Here is a 17,862-nt window from a genome sequence, read left to right on the forward strand (position 1 = left end):
TTTTCATTTTAGAAATGCTTGAGACATGTCTTTGTTGATGATTGGTAGTGAAACAAAAGAATTTGAGTTATATAACTTAATTAGAGAAATTGGAGTAGTGAATTGACTTTAAAAACTCAAACTGATAAAACAGATATTCAAAAAAGCATATGCTACCCTCTAAGATCAACAGGAAAGACATTTTCACCAATTGGATAAATAACTCTCTAAGTCTCTCTACCGTCTTTCTACAGGAAGAAGCAATTCCGATATCTTCTAGAAACCAAAGGGAAAAAACCTGGTATTGTCAGTGAAGAAAATAATGATCGCAAGAGACTTGTGGGAGAAAACACAAATCGTGCTACACTGAATTATACCACCAGAGACTTTTACACTGAAAAGCTGGAGGTAAAGCTGCCATCATCTGTGCAACTTATTGCCTGGATAAATTCCAAATGGCCTGAGACTTGGGAGTTATACGTTTCTCTCCTCCTCATTTAAGATAACCTTTTTTAATTCTGGAATGTTAGTCAGCCTCATATCCAGAGCTGGGGGCAGTAGGCACCAAGGAATTAGGGAGAAGTAGAGCCCTTAGTTCAATATATTTAAGCAGGAAAGAAATGTTCAAAAGAAAGAAATTGGTACCAAAAATTTAAACCGAAGTAGGACCAGGATTCAGATCTCTCTGAATTAAGAAAACTGGAATAGACTTGCTCTGAGTACTTACCTAGCCTGTGCCAGACTGGCAGAAAGACACAACAGAACCTCCATTTCTGTTCTCTTTGCCTAGGTCCTTGATGTTTTAATTCACTATTTTATTCTCCTACAGCATTGGCTTCTGTGTTCTTAGTCACATAGTTTTAACCTATTTTGTTTCCACTATAGTCTTTTAGACAGAAAGGCTAGAACCAGTTCTTTACTCCTGTATGAGTTCAGAAGTTTTTTGAGGGACTGCTGTGTTAGGGGACTGCAGAACTATAAAGAAGAGAACCATGCAGTGTGTGCCTTGATGGAACTCAGAGAAAGGTGAAGAAACAAGTCACCTCTATAAAAATAAGATGTTAAAATTCTGCAAGAGTTTTTGAGGGGTTTAGGGGTGTGTGTTAGTGTGTATTGGCCAAATATTTTTCAAATGTTTTATAATGGTTGTGAGATTCTTTATTCAAACTATATTGTAGCTGAAAACTCATTATGTCAAAAGAAAGCAAAACAGCAGAGCTGCTCCTGTTGTAGATGGGGTTCAGAGCTCTGTTTGATTGGATCTTCTATTTTTTCCTTTCTCCTTACCTCATTCCCGGACTTCCCTGGTGGCTCAGATGGTAAAGCGTCTGTCTACAATGCGGGAGACCCGGGTTCAATCCCTGGGTTGGGAAGATCCCCTGGAGAAGGAAATGGCATTCCACTTCAGTACTATTGCCTGGACAATCCCATGGACAAAGGAGCCTGGTAGGCTGCAGTCCATGGGGTCGCAAAGAGTCAGACACGACTAAGCGACTTCACTTCACTTCACTTCACCTCATTCCCAGACCTGAAGAATCTCTTTGGAACCCGTAGGCCTCTAAGGATTGTACTTTGAAAAGCACTTAACTCAATGCAACAATATCTTTATAGCATCCTGAAGGATGTTTTGAAAAGATTCTGCTTTAAATTCTAGCACATGAAAGGTTACTGCTTCATGAGGTACTTGTATATCACTGAACAACTCTAACAGTGGAGAAATTCTTACCCATGTTAAGCTGCCTCCTAACAACTTTCAATTAGTGATGCTAATGTTGCCTTATGTAGAAAACAGAGCAGATATCTTCCTTATGAAAACTCTTTAAATATTTGAAATGAATTGCTTGAAGTCATCTTTATAGTTATACTTTCTTACATTCAAAAATAACGTATTGAGCACCTGTCACATGTAATACTTGGACTGTAAGAAGTCGCTGTATTATCCTCATGAATCTCACATTCTAACGGAGGAGATAGACATATGCAGGGATGATGTAAATCAGTAAGTTGGGAGAGTGTAGCTCAGGGAAACTCTGCTCAGTGCTCTGTGCTGACCTAAACGGAAAGGAAATCAAAACAAAGAGGAGATGCATGTATACATGTGGCTGATTCTCTTCAACACAGCAGTGTAAAGAAACCAAACTCAAATTTTTAAAAGTCAGTGTTCCTTAAAGTAATTTAAAATTTAATATAATCCCAATAAGAAACCAAAAATTTTTCACTGAATTGATCCTACAGTACCTGTGGAAAAATAAACATAAATAACCATAAAAACTCTGGAAAAGAAAAATGATGAGGAGAAAACTAGCACTACTAGATAAATTAAGACATATTATGGTCTTATCAGTTAAAACAGGGTGTTTATGGAGAGACAGTCTCATGGGATAGAATGGAAAATTCAAATGTACATCTAGAAAAAATTAATTTATGATACGATAAAGAATAATCTCAAACAAATCAAGAAGGGTTATCCCAGTGGTGATTTGAAAATAACTACAGAATTAAGGGGGAAAAAAAGCTGGATTCAGACTTTATACTTCAGTTCAGTTCAGTTCAGTTGCTCAGTCGTATCCAACTCTTTGCAACCCCATGAATCGCAGCACGCCAGGCCTCCCTGTCCATTACCAACTCCCGGAGTTCACTCAGACTCGCGTCCATCAAGTCAGTGATGCCATCCAGCCATCTCATTCTCGATTGTCCCCTTCTCCTCCTGCCCCCAATCCCTCCCAGCATCAGAGTCTTTTCCAATGAGTCAACTCTTCACATCAGGTGGCCAAAGTATTGGAGTTTCAACTTTAGCATCATTCCTTCCAAAGAAATCCCCGGGTTGATCTCTTTTAGAATGGACTGGTTGGATCTCCTTGCAGTCCAAGGGACTCTCAAGAGTCTTCTCCAACACCACAGTTCAAAAGCATCAATTCTTTGGCACTCAGCCTTCTTCACAGTCCAACTCTCACATCCATACATGACTACTGGAAAAACCATAGCCTTGAGTAGACGGACCTTAGTTGGCAAAGTAATGTCTCTGCTTTTGAATATGCTATCTAGATTGCTCATAACTTTTCTTCCAAGGAGTAAGCGTCTTTTAATTTCACATCCGCATTAATTCCAAATGAGTCAGAGACGTTGAAGTTTATAATGAAAGGGTAAAATATCTACAAAAAACCATGAAAGATTTATGTACAGCACTGAGATCAGAAAGACCTTCAGAGATATAAAATAAGCAATGTCAAAAAACAAACTGAAAAAAATAATTTGCAGCTCAGTTCAGTTCAGTCGCTCAGTTGTGTCCAAACTAATCTCCCTAAATTATCAAGAACTTTTAGAAATCAGTGAGAAAAGGGACCAACAATCCAGTATAGGTTGTGTTACTTATTCAAAAATAAGTTTAATATAATATACCATTTACCATGACAATAAACACCGTCAGTTCAGTTCAGTCGCTCAGTCGTGTCCGACTCTTTGCGATCCCATGAACCGCAGCATGCCAGGCCTCCCTATCCATCACCAACTCCCAGAGTTCACCCAAACCCATGTTCACTGAGTCGGTGATGCCATCCAACCATCTCATCCTCTGTCGTCCCCTTCTCCTCCTGCCCTCAGTCTTTCCCAGCATCGGGGTCTTTTCAGATAAATCAGCTCTTCACATCAGGTGGCCAAAGTATTGGAGTTTCAGCTTCAACGTTAGTCCTTCCAGTGAACACCCAGGATTGATCTCCTTTAAAATGGACTGGTTGGATCTCCTTGCAGTCCAAGGGACTCTCAAGAGTCTTCTTCACTTCCACAGTTCACAAGCATCAATTCTTTGGTGCTCAGCTTTCTTTAAAATATGTATAAGCCCTCCACAGAGAAAATTATAAAGTTTAATTGAAAGACACTGAAGAAGAACTAAATAGATAGTGTATGTTTATGGTCAGAAACTTTCTACATAATAAAGATGTCAGTTCTTCCTAAATCCATCTGTATAAGGCAATTCTAATAAAAATTTGGAAAAGTTACTTGTAGAACTTCACCAGTTGATCCTAAAGGTGTTTGATAGAGCAAAGGACTTAAAATAACACAACAGTATAAGTGAGGAGAACTTGCCTTATCAGATATGAAGTACTATTTTTAGCTCTAGTTATTGAGGCCATATAGGAATAGATTCATAGATCCATGGACAAAATAGCCAGAACTATCCCATGTTTATGGGAAAACTTTGTACAGATATCAGGTATTGCTGACTAGTACAGACAGACTAGCTAATAAATACTACTGAGGAAATGAAATATCAAATCAGAAATACATATCCCTACTATGGTGTACTTTGTTAAAAACCATATTAAAAAATTAACTCCAGATCAAATAAAAACCCAAATATGAAAAGCAAACTTTAAAATTCTCACTTAAAAAACAGTTGAAAATATGACTGTGATTGGGTAGGCTATGATTTTCTAACCCCCTACCCTCCAAGGGCACAAACTGTAGGGAGAAATTTTGATAAATTTGGCAATAGAGGTCATTTTTTGAAAAAAACAGGAAGAGTTTCCATGGAGTAATATAAGCAGAGTCTTGATTAAAGTGGTTTGAGAGGCAAATAAGCAATCAAGAAGTAAAGATAGCAAATGCCGACTCCTGTTTTGAGAAGTATCAAAGGGAAAAATAAAATCTGAAGCCACATAACATTTGGAAAGAATAATATGCCATTAGGAGATTTGGATCTGAGCCCATGATTCCACCACTTATTTATTACCTGAAAGACCTTGCCTGGTCCCTTAATCACTTTCTCTTGACTCACAATGTACCATTCCCCACTTCCTGAAAAATGTTTTAATCACTGCAACACAAAGTGCTGATTCTCTCTCCTCTGTATATCTTGAGTTGTTGAAGGAATTACTTGAAGTAAGTTTCTCACAAATCAGGATAAGCCGCCCCTTTCACTATACGTATGACATGTATAATTCTGTTGCTTGGTAGGTGTTCATCCAGTGTCCTGACTCATTCTGAAAAAGATTTAAGATGGATGGAAAGCTGAAAGGGACTTTAAAGAACCCAGTCCTGTTATTAGACAGCTGAGGAAAACTGGAAACTTAGGTGAACAGCTGAGGCTCACATGGTGAATTCCAGACTGAACTGCCTGTAGAACTCAGCCCTTCTGATTCCTGCCCTTGGCTCCTTTCAGTGTGTATGAATGCTTCCTAAAGTCATCTTGACCACCCCAGCACAAAGGGCTCTCTTGAACCCTGGTGGTATTTGCTGTCTAAACATTTCATCCAGCACTCATGTACTGTTTCATTGCTTTTAGTTAAGCTTTTAATGTGTGTAGGACATCTCTCCAACTAGACTGCAGGTTCTTCAAGAGTGAAATTAGCATTTTCTCCAAGTAGGTATTAGTAGAGGACGGCTAATCCTGAGCAAGTCTGTCAACCTTTGTTAACCTTAGAGTCCTGTTTATAAAATGGAGATATGGATTAAATTCCTATACAAGTGCCATTATTGTTAAAGTAACTCTATAACAAGTCTACCATGACCTGCTTTTTTCTATCTTCATGACAATAAAGTTGCCAATTTTCCTCAGCTGTCATGACATTATGTTAGTTCAATGAACTAACATAAACAATATTGTAGAGTTCATCTCATCAGGATTGAACTTGTGAAATACTTGTTTTATGACCCCCTACAGGGATAGAAAAAAAAGTAAATGTGTGATGTGTGAAAGCATTTGAGAATGGAAAAAGCATTATTCAAAGAGGAGCAACTTCTTGACAGGTCAGGGCAAGAGAAGTATCTCTAATGTGCTCCTAACAGGATCACTCTGTACACGCAGAGTGAGTTGTGCTGGCAGATGCCTGATGAGTTTCAGAGCATACTGCATGGAGATGCAGAGTAAATTGGCTTAGTGGAGAGAAGAAATGATGAAGCAAGGATGCTTTCAAACACATTTACTCATTAACAGTTAGTATATATTAGATACAATTCTGTATCAACATGTTTATAAAGAAGTCATGGAAGAAACTAGCACAAAATTGTAAAGCACCCAAAATTTCACTATGCCAATTAGAAAAGTTTAATTCGTATTATATATAAATTATTTAACAAAAGTCATCATTTAAATATCTTTATATTTTTCTTATCCTTTATTACTATAAAAATTTTCCAGTCCTACTGCTAGAAATTTTTTAAAAATTCAAAATCATGTTTTAAGAAACTTAGATGTCGGTAAGAGATGTCTTATGTAAATACATTGCTCGTTGCAAAATATTGCTTGTTTTAGTTATTGATCTCTAGTGATTCACTGGAGAAGGCAATGGCACCCCACTCCAGTACTCTTGCCTGGAAAATCCCATGGATGGAGGAGCCTGGAAGGCTGCAGTCCATGGGGTCGCTGAGGGTCGGACATGACTGAGCGGCTTCACTTTCACTTTTCACTTTCATGGATTGGAGAAGGAAGTGGCAACCCACTCCAGTGTTCTTGCCTGGAGAGTCCCAGGGACGGGGAAGCATGGTGGGCTGCCGTCTCTGGGGTCGCACAGAGTCGGACACGACTGAAGTGATTTAGCAGCAGCAGCAGCAGTGATTCACACTTATCTTTCTTCCTGGTATTCTCCTTGTTTCCCAAATTTACTGAGTATTAAAAGGGAGCAGCTAAATGCTGTTCTCATTGATAAGCTAACTTAGTGCACATGACTGAGTCCCAGACAGTATTTCACAGTTAGTGAAGTTCGGTTCACCAGAGAAGTCACCAGCTGGAACCATCTGTTATTTATTGCCCATCAAAATCTGTGCATATTTTTATAATAGGTCAATACATGACCTGTTGCTTTTAGCACATGAACTAAATCAAATCAGATCAGCATGTTGACCCCTGAATGGTAAGTGATTATTTAGAGAAATCTTAAATGTCATAAGAAAATTTCCAAAATGTGCCTCTGTTAGAGGAAGTTAGTGACGATTGGGACTCGTTGTTAACTTCTGTAAATTAATCAAGAATCCAAAACATATTTATTTTTTGTTTTATAAATTGTAAAACTTTGGAAAAGGAAGAGAAGAAAAAAGGAGTAGAAATACTCGTCTCACTACCCTAAGACAATCTTAATGACACTTCAGTATATTTTCTTTCATTAATATTGAATATATTTTTGTAACTTTTTAATGAAAATTTCAAACATATGACAAAGTTGAAATAATTTTACAGTAAACATTCATTCCCCAAACTTAAATTCTAACGTTAGTATTGTACTGTACCATGTACTTGCTTTATCACTTATCTGTGCTTTTCCCCATCCTCTATCCATCAATAATCTATCTTATTTTTTAAATTTATTTCAAAGTAATTGCACACATTGCCATGCTTCTCCCTAAATAATTCAGCGAGCACATCATTAGAGTTCAGTAATTGATATAGTTTCTTATTTTGAGGCATAATTTATATACAATGAAATATAAATCTTAGGTATACAATTAAGTTTCGACAAATACGTATACTCATGTAACCCAACCTCTATCAAAACTTCATTTTGTACTTTTCTTCTTCCACTTAGCATTATAGTGTAAGCATTTTCCTTGTTACTATAAACCTTCATAGTAGATTTTAAGGGCAGTATTTGTTGATGTTTTAAATTTAACTTTTTAAAAATTATTTTGCTATTTTGATTTGAGTTGGATAGATCATTTTTCAATTAGTTAAACCTATTTTCTCATTGACATTTATTATTTATTTCCTTATCCATTTGTGTGAATTGCTTCCCCTATAATTCTGATTATCGATCTATTCCATTGATTTTTTCCACATATATTATGACATTTTCCATCATTGTGCCTGAATACTCGAAGTATCAATAGCCAAAATAAGTGTCAAATTCTTGCATTAATCAAAATGGCTTTGTTTCAGCTTCTAGGATGAAATCCAGGCCCAATGTCCCAGTTACCTCAGGTCTCAGACTTCCTCTGTTGTGTTTTGAACCCAGGCCTTTCATTTGGGTTTCCCTTGTGGCTCAGCTGATAAAGAATCCACCTGCAATGCCGGAGACCTGGGTTTCATCCCTGGATTAGGAAGATCCCCTGGAGAAGGGAAAGGCTACCTACTCCAGTATTCTGGCCTGTAGAATTCCATGGACTCTATAGTCCATGTGGTTGCAAAGAGTTGGACATGCCTGAGCAACTTTCACTTTCACCTTTCATTTGTAGACTGCCAGACCGAGAAGTTGAATGGGTGCATTGTGTCATCTGAAGGCCAAGTTCGGGGTCCCAGGCTTGTATATATGTCCTCTTTCTCCTTGTTCACTTTCCCCCAACTTTGTCCAAATATTCTCAGCCACATAAGTCAGTGTAATGTATCACTTCATCCTTTCCTAAAATATGGAAATAATTCAGAGTGTGGATATTTCATGTGTGTATATAAACATTAACTGACCTCAAGGCTTCCCAGGTGGTGCTAGTGGTAAAGAACCCTTCTGCCGATGCAGGAGATGTAAGAGACATGGGTTTGATCCCTAGGTTGGGAAGATCCCCTGGAGGAGGGCATGGCAATCCACTCCAGTTTTTTTGCCTGGAGAATCCCATGGACAGAGGAGCCTGGTGGGCTACATTCCATAGGGTTGCAAGAGTCAGACATGACTGAAGCAACTTAGCACGCATGCACATTAACTGACCTCTTGTTTATTAATATTGTTAGTATCATTTACCATTAGAAGCTATGAATCTGTACATTCAGCTGACTTGTGTGAGGTAAACTGCCTGCACTGAGAAAGGAGAAAGTCTATCAACAGAGAAATTGTAGTTAGGATCCAGTGATGCCAATAAATAAGCACTTTTAAAATACAGCTTAAAATCTTTATTTCTCCCCACAATTAGCAAATGAGTTTCATATTAGCTCAACTGGAAGTTTTCTTCTCATAGTTGCCAAGAAATACATTTTTAACAGAGCTGTCCCACAGAGCTGGGAGTGGACTGGCAAGAAGGAAGCCCTCAGTTGCTGTCTTTACTCAAGCAGAGCTCTGTGTCAGAGTGTCTAGGAAAGTGTTCCTGCTCTGAGGGCTGGGGTCAGAACAGATTATCAAGCTTCTCTGGTTCAGCTAATTGTTGCTTTGGCTTGGGGCTTAATTATGACTCAATGCAAAATATTCTTTTTCTAATAGGAAATAAAGGAAAAAAAGAAATTCTGCAAGATGTATATCGAGGATCTTGTGAAGGAAGCCACAGAAATCAACATGAAAAATGAAGCTTTGCAGAAACTTTGGCCACAGATGTTCATTGAACTTGTGAGGGATGCAGTTATAGAAATCCGCAATAAAAATTCCTATATGAAGCTTTGCCTACAGCAGATAACGGACCAAAAATAGAAATGGCTTAGTTACAATTGAGATTTTTAGTTTTATGTTTTTGATGGTTGAAAATATGTGGGTTAAAAAAATGTTAAAACAACAACAAAACTTTTCCTTCAAGCTAGAAAGACTAGCATCAAAGCATTTATTGCCTACTGTTCTTGTAGTTAAAGGTTAGGAAGGAAAGAGCAAAAGGGAAAATTCATTTCCTATATATGTTGACCAAACAGCCTTTGGGAACTGAGCAATCTTTAGGGCCCTTGAATGGGCCCTGCGTCTTGGGTTCTTGATTTGACTGGTGCCCCTGCTATAGCCCAAAGCACGTAGTGTTCGCTCATGATTCAGCATGAGTTGCTTCTGTCTACTTTCAGCTGATAATTTTTAGTTACTTACCTCTTTATTTTATGTCATGATTTCAAAGCCAAAAATATGTTCTTTTTTATGAGTGAAGAATAAACTTATTAATAAATTAGTTTAAAAGAAAACGTGTTTGCCTCCTTAATCCAGTCAGAATTGTCATATTTATTGTACGTTTCTCTTTAGCTGAGTAGGAGCCCTTCTCTTTACTTATGTAGGAAGAGGCCTCATTCTTCTAAGTATGCATACTTGGCGCACCACAGAAAGTCCTGGGGGTCACTATGAGCAGAGAATATGAAAATGAGTACGAACAGGGACAGGAAGAAAGTGTTCCTGCCTTAAGAAGTCCTGGGTGTCTGCATGTAAAATGCAGTGATTAACCAGTAAGTCTGCTTCTGTGAATGGTGTCTCTTTCTGTTGTTGGCTACTCTGAGGCTCTTTTTCTAGGCAGGCATGTGTACCTGTATCTCAAAAGTATTAGGGGTTTATGAGGGAAGGTTTCGAATTTTTCTAATTCCAGTTGAAGATCAAACAGAGAAATAAGATATAAAGATATAAGCAGGGGGTTGTCCTGGTTGATGCTAGTGATTTTGGAGCCCATGACCATAGCCAGAAGTGATACAACTTTAGAAACACGATCTTACAGGTTCATAAATAGGAATTCTCTGACTTGCTCAGATTTCACCTGGCAGCTATATGGATCACCAGGATATGGGAAAATGAAAACAAAAGTTACAGGACAATAGAGTCCTATGGAAATGCTTGAAAGGAAGGAAGGTAAGCTGCTTTGCTTACACTAAGAAAGGCTTACATCCTTAAGAGCTCTTGGTCACCCTCAAGTTTAGGAAGGGCTCAAGTTTAGGAAGCCACGTTTCAGAACATGGCCTTTCAAGTCTCACTGTCCTGGGTTTGCGTCTTGGCACTTCAGCTCTCACTTTAGCTTGTGAACCATCTGGACCTCAGTCTCCTCGTAATAGCACATATCTTATAAGATCATTGTGAGGATCAGATGAGGTAATGCATTTAACCCAGAGAGATGATATGGGGAGGGAGGTGGGAGGGGGATTCAGGATTGGGAACTCATGTACACCCATGGCAGATTCATGTCAATGTATGGCAAAACCAATATAGTATTGTAAAGGAAAATTTAAAAATAAAAAATAAAAGAAAAGTGAGCACAAAGTAAATGAAGGTATTCTTTGTTATCTTCTAGCAGCAGGTTGAACCACGGTGTTGGTGCCCCGGGACAGGAAGAACTGTTACTGTTTCCTGATAATCCTCCGTCTCTCCGAATTGAAACATACAGACCAACTCTCATCTGCCTGGTAAACAGTGACCCCTCCCCGGGTTTCTGTCTTATTTGGTATAGAAATGAGAGCCCACCTTGAGGGTGATGTTGAGATGAAAAACAAGAGTATCTTGTTCATGGGCTTCTAGGAAATAGGAGAGGCAAGGACATCTGACCCCTCAGGCATGCGGGGAGTGGTTGCTCACTCTAGGCCAGGCAGGGGAATGCCTGGCTGTTTAATAAACGACCTGTCTAGCTTCCTGCTTGCTGCCTCGCCTCCCCCCACCCTCCCGCCCCTGATGATAAAGAGCCTAGATCTTCACGTTCACATGCATTCTTAGCTCTCCCCAGTCCTCCTAGGCATCTAAGGAACTGAAAGAAGATCAGCACTCACTGGCTTGGTGGCAAACCTACAGGTTGGCTTAACTCAGAGCACCTGCTTCAAGCCTAGTAAGAGAGGTTCTGTCTTGTCTCTGAAATCAGAACTCCTTAATGCCCCATCTTTAGTCACTTGGTCTCTTCATCCCTTTGTACTTGAGCTCCCTCTTGTTTACCCCCACTTTACATACTGAGTGATTTCTGTTACTTGAATCTTTGTTTTGCCTGATCCCAAATCCCACTGACTGTGTCCTCCCATCTCATCCTTATCCATTGCCACTCAGCTTCCTCCCAACCCATGCTTGCTGGACTTTCAGGGTGAGGATAATCCCCAGAGAAAAGGGCAAGGGGACCTGGGTCTACTGTGTCTGAAATCAACTGAGGACTCTCTGTGGCTAGTGGGGATCCCTGCAACAAGTTGTTATCTCTACTCGGGGTTTTCCAGGATCTTTAGGAAGGGAGTAAGATGCACACCCCACAGGCTGAGACTATCAAGGCTAGTGTATTCTGAAGGATTGCCTTTTTCCAAAAAGAATCTTGAGCTCAAACAGAATATCACCTCCAAAGCAGAAAGGTACAGAATCCGCCAACTGGGGAGATACCATCCCCCGGGTTATGGTTTAGCAGTTAGGTGGTTACATGTGCTGTTGTTGGGTCTGGGGATGGCCAAGTGTGCGGTTGGATCTGAGGCTAATTAGCTGTGCTGCTGTCTGAGGATGGTGCCTGGGTCGGCTCCCTACTTTGTGAGCTTCACTCCACTAAAGGCCTGATGGAGGAGACCATGAAGCCTCACCCTGCTCCTGATCTGTTCCTTTCCAGGGTAGGGGCTACAGTGGTATTCTTATGCTCCACTGAGTAATACTAATCATAACAACAAATAAGATTTATTGGGTGGCATCATGCACTGTTTTAAGCTCTTTTTAAAAAATGTTTTAAATTTATTTTTGTCCGTGTTGAGTCTTGGTTGCTGCATGCCAGCTTTCTCTAGTTATAGCAAGTGGGGTCTGCTCTCGACTGCGATGCAGGGTCTTCTCATTTCGGTGGCTTCACAGAGTTGTGGCACACAGGCTCTAGGTGAGCAGATTCAGCAGTTGCAGCACGTGGCCCTAGAGCACAAGGGCTTCAGAAGTTGCTATTCGAGTGCTCTAGAGCTCAGGTTCAGTGGTTGTGGCTCATGGGTTTAGTTGCCCCACAGCATGTGGGAGCTTCCTAGACCAGAGATCAAACCCATGTCCCCTGCATGGGCAGGCGGATTCTTTACCACTGAACCACCACGGGAGTCCTATTTTAAGCTCCTTACATGCACTGTCTCATTTATCTTCCTGCACTGTGATATACATGTGCCCCTATTTGAACACTAGAAAACTGAGACACTGAGAGGTTAAAAACCTCACCCAAGAGTATTTCGTCCAATAAGTAGTACATGGGACCTGCATTCATAACCATGTTTCGTCTTAAGCGTTTGGCATCTGAGTAATATAAGGGAAAGAATGAAAAGAAAGAAAGGAAAGAAAAAGAAGAAGCAAGGAAAGGAAAGAGGGACGAAACAACAAATGAAAGAAGAACCCGGCTAGTTAGCAAGGCAAGCATGCAAACCGGAATACAGAGACACTGCTCAGGAGAATATTAAGTTAAATCTTGAAGGACAAAGGTTAGTTTTCCTAACCTGCTTTTATGGGTCAGCTGGAGATGGAATGGTGACTGTTGCCAAGAAGTTCAGAGCCAAGTTTGAAACTTGATCACACTGACTGTGGTTAACCAGTATTGATGGAGTATTTGTTATCTTTGATCCTGATTTTCTACTTAGGTTTATATTTTCCTGGCTCATTGTATGTTTTTTTTTTTTTTGCAAGCTACCTCAAATCCTTTCTGGAAAGAGGAAAAGGATAAATAAATGAGTTAAAATATACCCAAAGCTCCAAAGAATAGACTACTCCTATATTTTGGGCAATGAAATTCTTTACAGTTTCTCTTCAGGAGACAATGAAACTATTCCTTATATCACTCTCTCTAAACTTGAGTTTTTGGAGAGTTGACTTCTTTCTTCTCTTTGTTTATCCTGAAATATTTCAACATGCAGAAATGTAGGTAGAACAGTATCTCAAATAAAACCCTGTATCCACCACCAAGCATAACAGATATTTTTCCACATTTGCTTCAGATTTTAAAAATAAAACATCACAAGTAGAAAAGGAGCCTCTGTGTAGCTCTTTCCCTAGAGGTAACCACAATCCTGAATTTGATGCTTATCATTCATTCATGTTTTCATACCATTCCTATTTATATACATACGCATAGGGAGTTCATTGAATTGACTTTATATTTTCATATTTTATATAAATAGTATCATGCAATATGCATTTTTTCTGCATATTTTTTTTTCTACTTGGTATTCTGTTTCTGAGACGCTCTACCCAAAAACATAATTGATGGGAATAAATAAGTCAGCTTTTGTTGTTGTTGTTTTTACTGCTGTTTGATATTTGGCTGTATGGTCAGTGTATACTTTATCTATTCATTTTCCTGTTGATGGGCATTGTGATTTCTAGTTTATAACTGTTACATACAATTCTGCTTTGAATATACTTGTTCACAGTTGAGTTTTGAGAGCACAGAATTAGTGATGGAATTTTTGGGTCAGATGCACATCTTCAACTACATTAAATATTGTAAATTGTTTGCTGAAGTCATTACCAGTTCACATTCCCACAATACATGTTCGGTTGTTCCACATTCTCAACGATAGGTTTCAATTTTTGCAACCTGACGAGTTCATGTACAGTATGTGTGTGTGTTCTTGAGGATGGCTTTTGTGCAGAGAAGAGATTATTCAAGAACTTTTTTTAAGATGAAATTTATATACAGTGAAATGCACATAAGTGTAAAATCTGATTAATTTTGAAAATATCAACATCCCGATTAAGATATAAAACATTTTAATCACTTGAGAAAAGTTGTTCTAGCCAATTGCCTTTCCCTATGAGCAGCTATTTTTCTAAGTTCTTTCACCATTGATTGGTTAATTTTGTCTGTTCTAGAACTTCCTGTAAATAGAACAATACAGTGTGTACTCTTGTGTCAGGCATCTTTTACCCAACAGATATATTTTTAAGAATCACTCATATTGTTTCACATATCTGAAATAGTAATTTTTATTGCATAGTGTGAAGATACTACAATTTGTTTATCCACTCTATTGGGTTGTTTCTAACTTTGGGGATATTATGAATAAAGACATTTTATAAAAGTTCAGTGAAGCTACTGGGTCATTATAAGTTTGACTTTCTAAGGAACTGCCATGCATTTTTAAAGGTGTTAATTTCACACTCTCTCCAGCAGCGTATACAGAGTTCCAGCTGCCCACATGGTTGCCAACATGTGCTGTTGTGAGCCTTTATTATTTTTAATAATCCTAGCATGGCTTTTTTGGCCATCTCATTGTTACTTTCATTTTATTTTCCCTGATGTCTAATGCTGTTGATCATGTTTTTATGTGCTTTTTAGTCATTTTTATTTCTTCTTTTGTGAAGGAAATATTCAGGTCTGTTGCCCATTTCTAAAATTTGAATTGTCATTTTATTATTGATTTGTATGGGTTCTATATATGTTCTATATAAAATACTTCTGTTTTGAATTATAAAGTTTAATCCATTGATTAAGATGGATTGCCAGGGAAATCCTGGCAAATGCTTTTTGATGTTCCCTTTAAAATGATTTGCCTGTCCAAAGTTTGCAAAGATATTCTCTGTTTACTTCTGGAGGCTTTATAGATTTATTATCACATTCAGGACTATTATCCTTCTTGAATTAATTTATGCAAATACTGTGAAATAGGGATCAAAATTCATTTTCTTTTCCATATGGAAGCCCAGTTGTTCCCATATGGTGGTGGTTTAGTTGCTCAGTCGTGTCTTACTCTTGCGACCCCATGGTCTGTAGCCTGCCTGGCTCCTCTGTCCATGGGATTCTCCAAGCAAGAATACTGGAGAGGGTTGCCATTCCCTTCTCCAGGGGATCTTCCCAACCCAGGGATCAAACCTGGGTCTGCTGCATTGCAGGCAGACTCTTTACTGACTGAGCTACAAGGAATATAACTTGGTGCAAAAAGTTCCTTTCTCCCATTGAATTGCATTGGCAATTTTTTAAAAAAATCGATTGACCTGTACATGCGTGTATCTCCTTCTATACTTACTATTCTTTTCCATTTTAAACTTTTTACATGAATACCATACTGTCATGAATACTGTACTGAGTCTTGAAATCGTGTAACTCCCACCAATTTCATTTTTATTTTACAAAAGTGTTTTAGCTACGCTAGGTCTTTGCATTTCCATATAAATTTTAGGATCAGCTTGCCAATTTATAAAAAAAAATGATTTTGGACATTTTTATTAGGATTATACTGACTACAGATGAATTGAGGAAGATGAATATCTTAATAATACTGAATCTTCCACTGTATGAATATGAGATATCTCTTCATTTATTAAGACCATTTTTCAGCAAAATTTTGTAGGTTTCAGTTTAAATTTTATTCTGAAGTAAATTTATTCATGACTTTTTATATTTTAAAAATATTTTAGTTTTACTTTCAATTCTTTTTGATAATACATAGTAATAGAATTTATATATAATTGATTCTCACTGTTTATAGATTCTGTATTTGCGAATTCACTTAATTGCTAAAGTATATTTGTAACCCCAAAGTCAGTACTCACAGTGCCTTCATGTTGATTCAAAGACACAAGCAGAGTGATGAGAAATTTAAGTCAACCAGCACACACCTCCCAGCTGAGATCAAGGAAGGCAACATTCTGTCTTCTTGTCTTAGTTGTCATAATGTAAACAAGTGTCCTTTTCAGGGTATATTTAGTGTCATGACTGTTACTTTTTTATCTTTTCTGTTGGTGAGTTTGTTTTTTTTAAAGTGTCCCCCAAGGATAGTGCCAAACTGCTCTCTTAAGCACAAGATGGTTGTGATGTGCCTCACAGGGAAAATACGTGTGTTAGATAAATTTTGTTCAGGGATGAGTTGTAATGCTGTGGCCATGAGTTAAATGTTATTGAATCAATAATATGTATTTTAAAAGATGTCTTTAAACAAAGCATACATTAAAAAGTTTACATACGAATTGACAAAAATGTTGTGCTCAGAGGGTCACAGGCACCTAACCCTGTACTTTCCCCAGGAGCAGTTGTTTAACATTTGCTAATTCAGTGTTCACAACATCGTTATAGAATATAACTTCAGTGAATAATGAGGATCTAGTATGTTGACCTTGTATCCTGTAACTTGGTGTGCTGCAGTTCATGGAGCAGAGAGTCCAACATGAGAGCGACTGAACAACAACAAACACTCCATGCTTTACTAATTGTAATAGATTATTCGGTAAATTTCTTAGGATTTTCCAAAACACATTTTGTCTACAAATACAATGTTACATCTTTCTTTCCAGTCATCATACCCCTTATTTCTTTTTCTTTCTTTACTGTACAGGCTAAGATTGCCAGTTTAGTTGTCTAAAAGAAATGGTAAGAGTGGTTGTCATTGTTTTGTTCCTAATGTAAAAGTATTCAATGTCTCATTATTATTAACTATAGGTTTACATAGATAGCCTTTGTCAGACAGGGGAAATTTTTCCCCTTTTATTCCTAGTTTGCTAAAAGTTTTTATGGTGAATGAATATTGACTTTTGTAAAATATTTTTCTACATCTGTTGAAATAATCATATAACTCTTCCTTGAGGCTGTTAATATTAAACCAGCTTTGCATTATCAGGATGATATAATGATATCCTTTAACATACTGCTCAATTTTATTTGCTAGTATTTGTTTAGAGGTGTTTGCGTCTATGTTTATTAAGAATATTGTTCTGTGATATTTTTCTGTTGCCTCTTTTTCAGGTTTTGGTATCAAGGTTAAGTTAGTCTCATAAAACTAGTGGGAAAGTCTTCCCATCTACTCTGTTTTCTGAAAGAAAATGAGAAGAGCCATATCCTTTAAAATACATGCTAAATTTCCTTGCGATTTATTCTTTGACTCAGAGGTTACTTAGAAATGTGTTATTCAATTTCCAAGTATTTGGCCCATTATTTGAATAAAAAAATAGAACATTTCATATCTTTTTGGTATGTGTGTGGAATCACCAGTATCAACATCTGAACCAAAGTTTGATTGAAGAGTCTGTCTCAGTTCTGAAAGGTGACTATAACATCTGTATATCAATTTAGGTCAAAATTCTCAAGTATATTGTTCAAATCATCCTTTGCTTTATGCATTTAAGAACATGTTATTAAGTGCATACAAATTAAAAACTGACATATCTTCCTGGTGAGATGATGTTTTGATATTATGAAATGGCTGTTTTGTCTCTAGAAATGTCTAAAGTCTATTTTGTTCAATATTAATATAGCTATATCAGCTTTATTTTTTTTTTTACAGTTTGAATGAGGTATTTTGTATGTTTTAATTTCAACCTTTCTATATCCTACGTTTTAGGTTGTTGTTGTTGGTCAGTCACTCAGTCATGTCCAAGCCTTTGCAACTCCGTGGACTGCAGC

General features: G+C 37.8%; 1 protein-coding gene across 1 annotated transcript in view; it reads left to right on the top strand.

Annotated features, from left to right (window-relative positions):
- The window catches only part of LRRC49 (leucine rich repeat containing 49), a 154,117-nt gene extending 144,821 nt beyond the window's left edge, over positions 1 to 9,296 (top strand). Inside the window, exons 16-17 of the mRNA XM_052646930.1 lie at positions 234 to 387; positions 9,093 to 9,296. Of these exons, the coding sequence (XP_052502890.1) occupies positions 234 to 387; positions 9,093 to 9,296 (358 nt within the window). The remainder of the gene's footprint in view (positions 1 to 233; positions 388 to 9,092) is intronic.
- Positions 9,297 to 17,862: the final 8,566 nt, after the last annotated feature.

This window comes from Budorcas taxicolor, chromosome 10 (genome assembly GCF_023091745.1).
Source record: "Budorcas taxicolor isolate Tak-1 chromosome 10, Takin1.1, whole genome shotgun sequence".
In the NCBI taxonomy this organism is placed as follows: Eukaryota; Metazoa; Chordata; class Mammalia; order Artiodactyla; family Bovidae; genus Budorcas; species Budorcas taxicolor.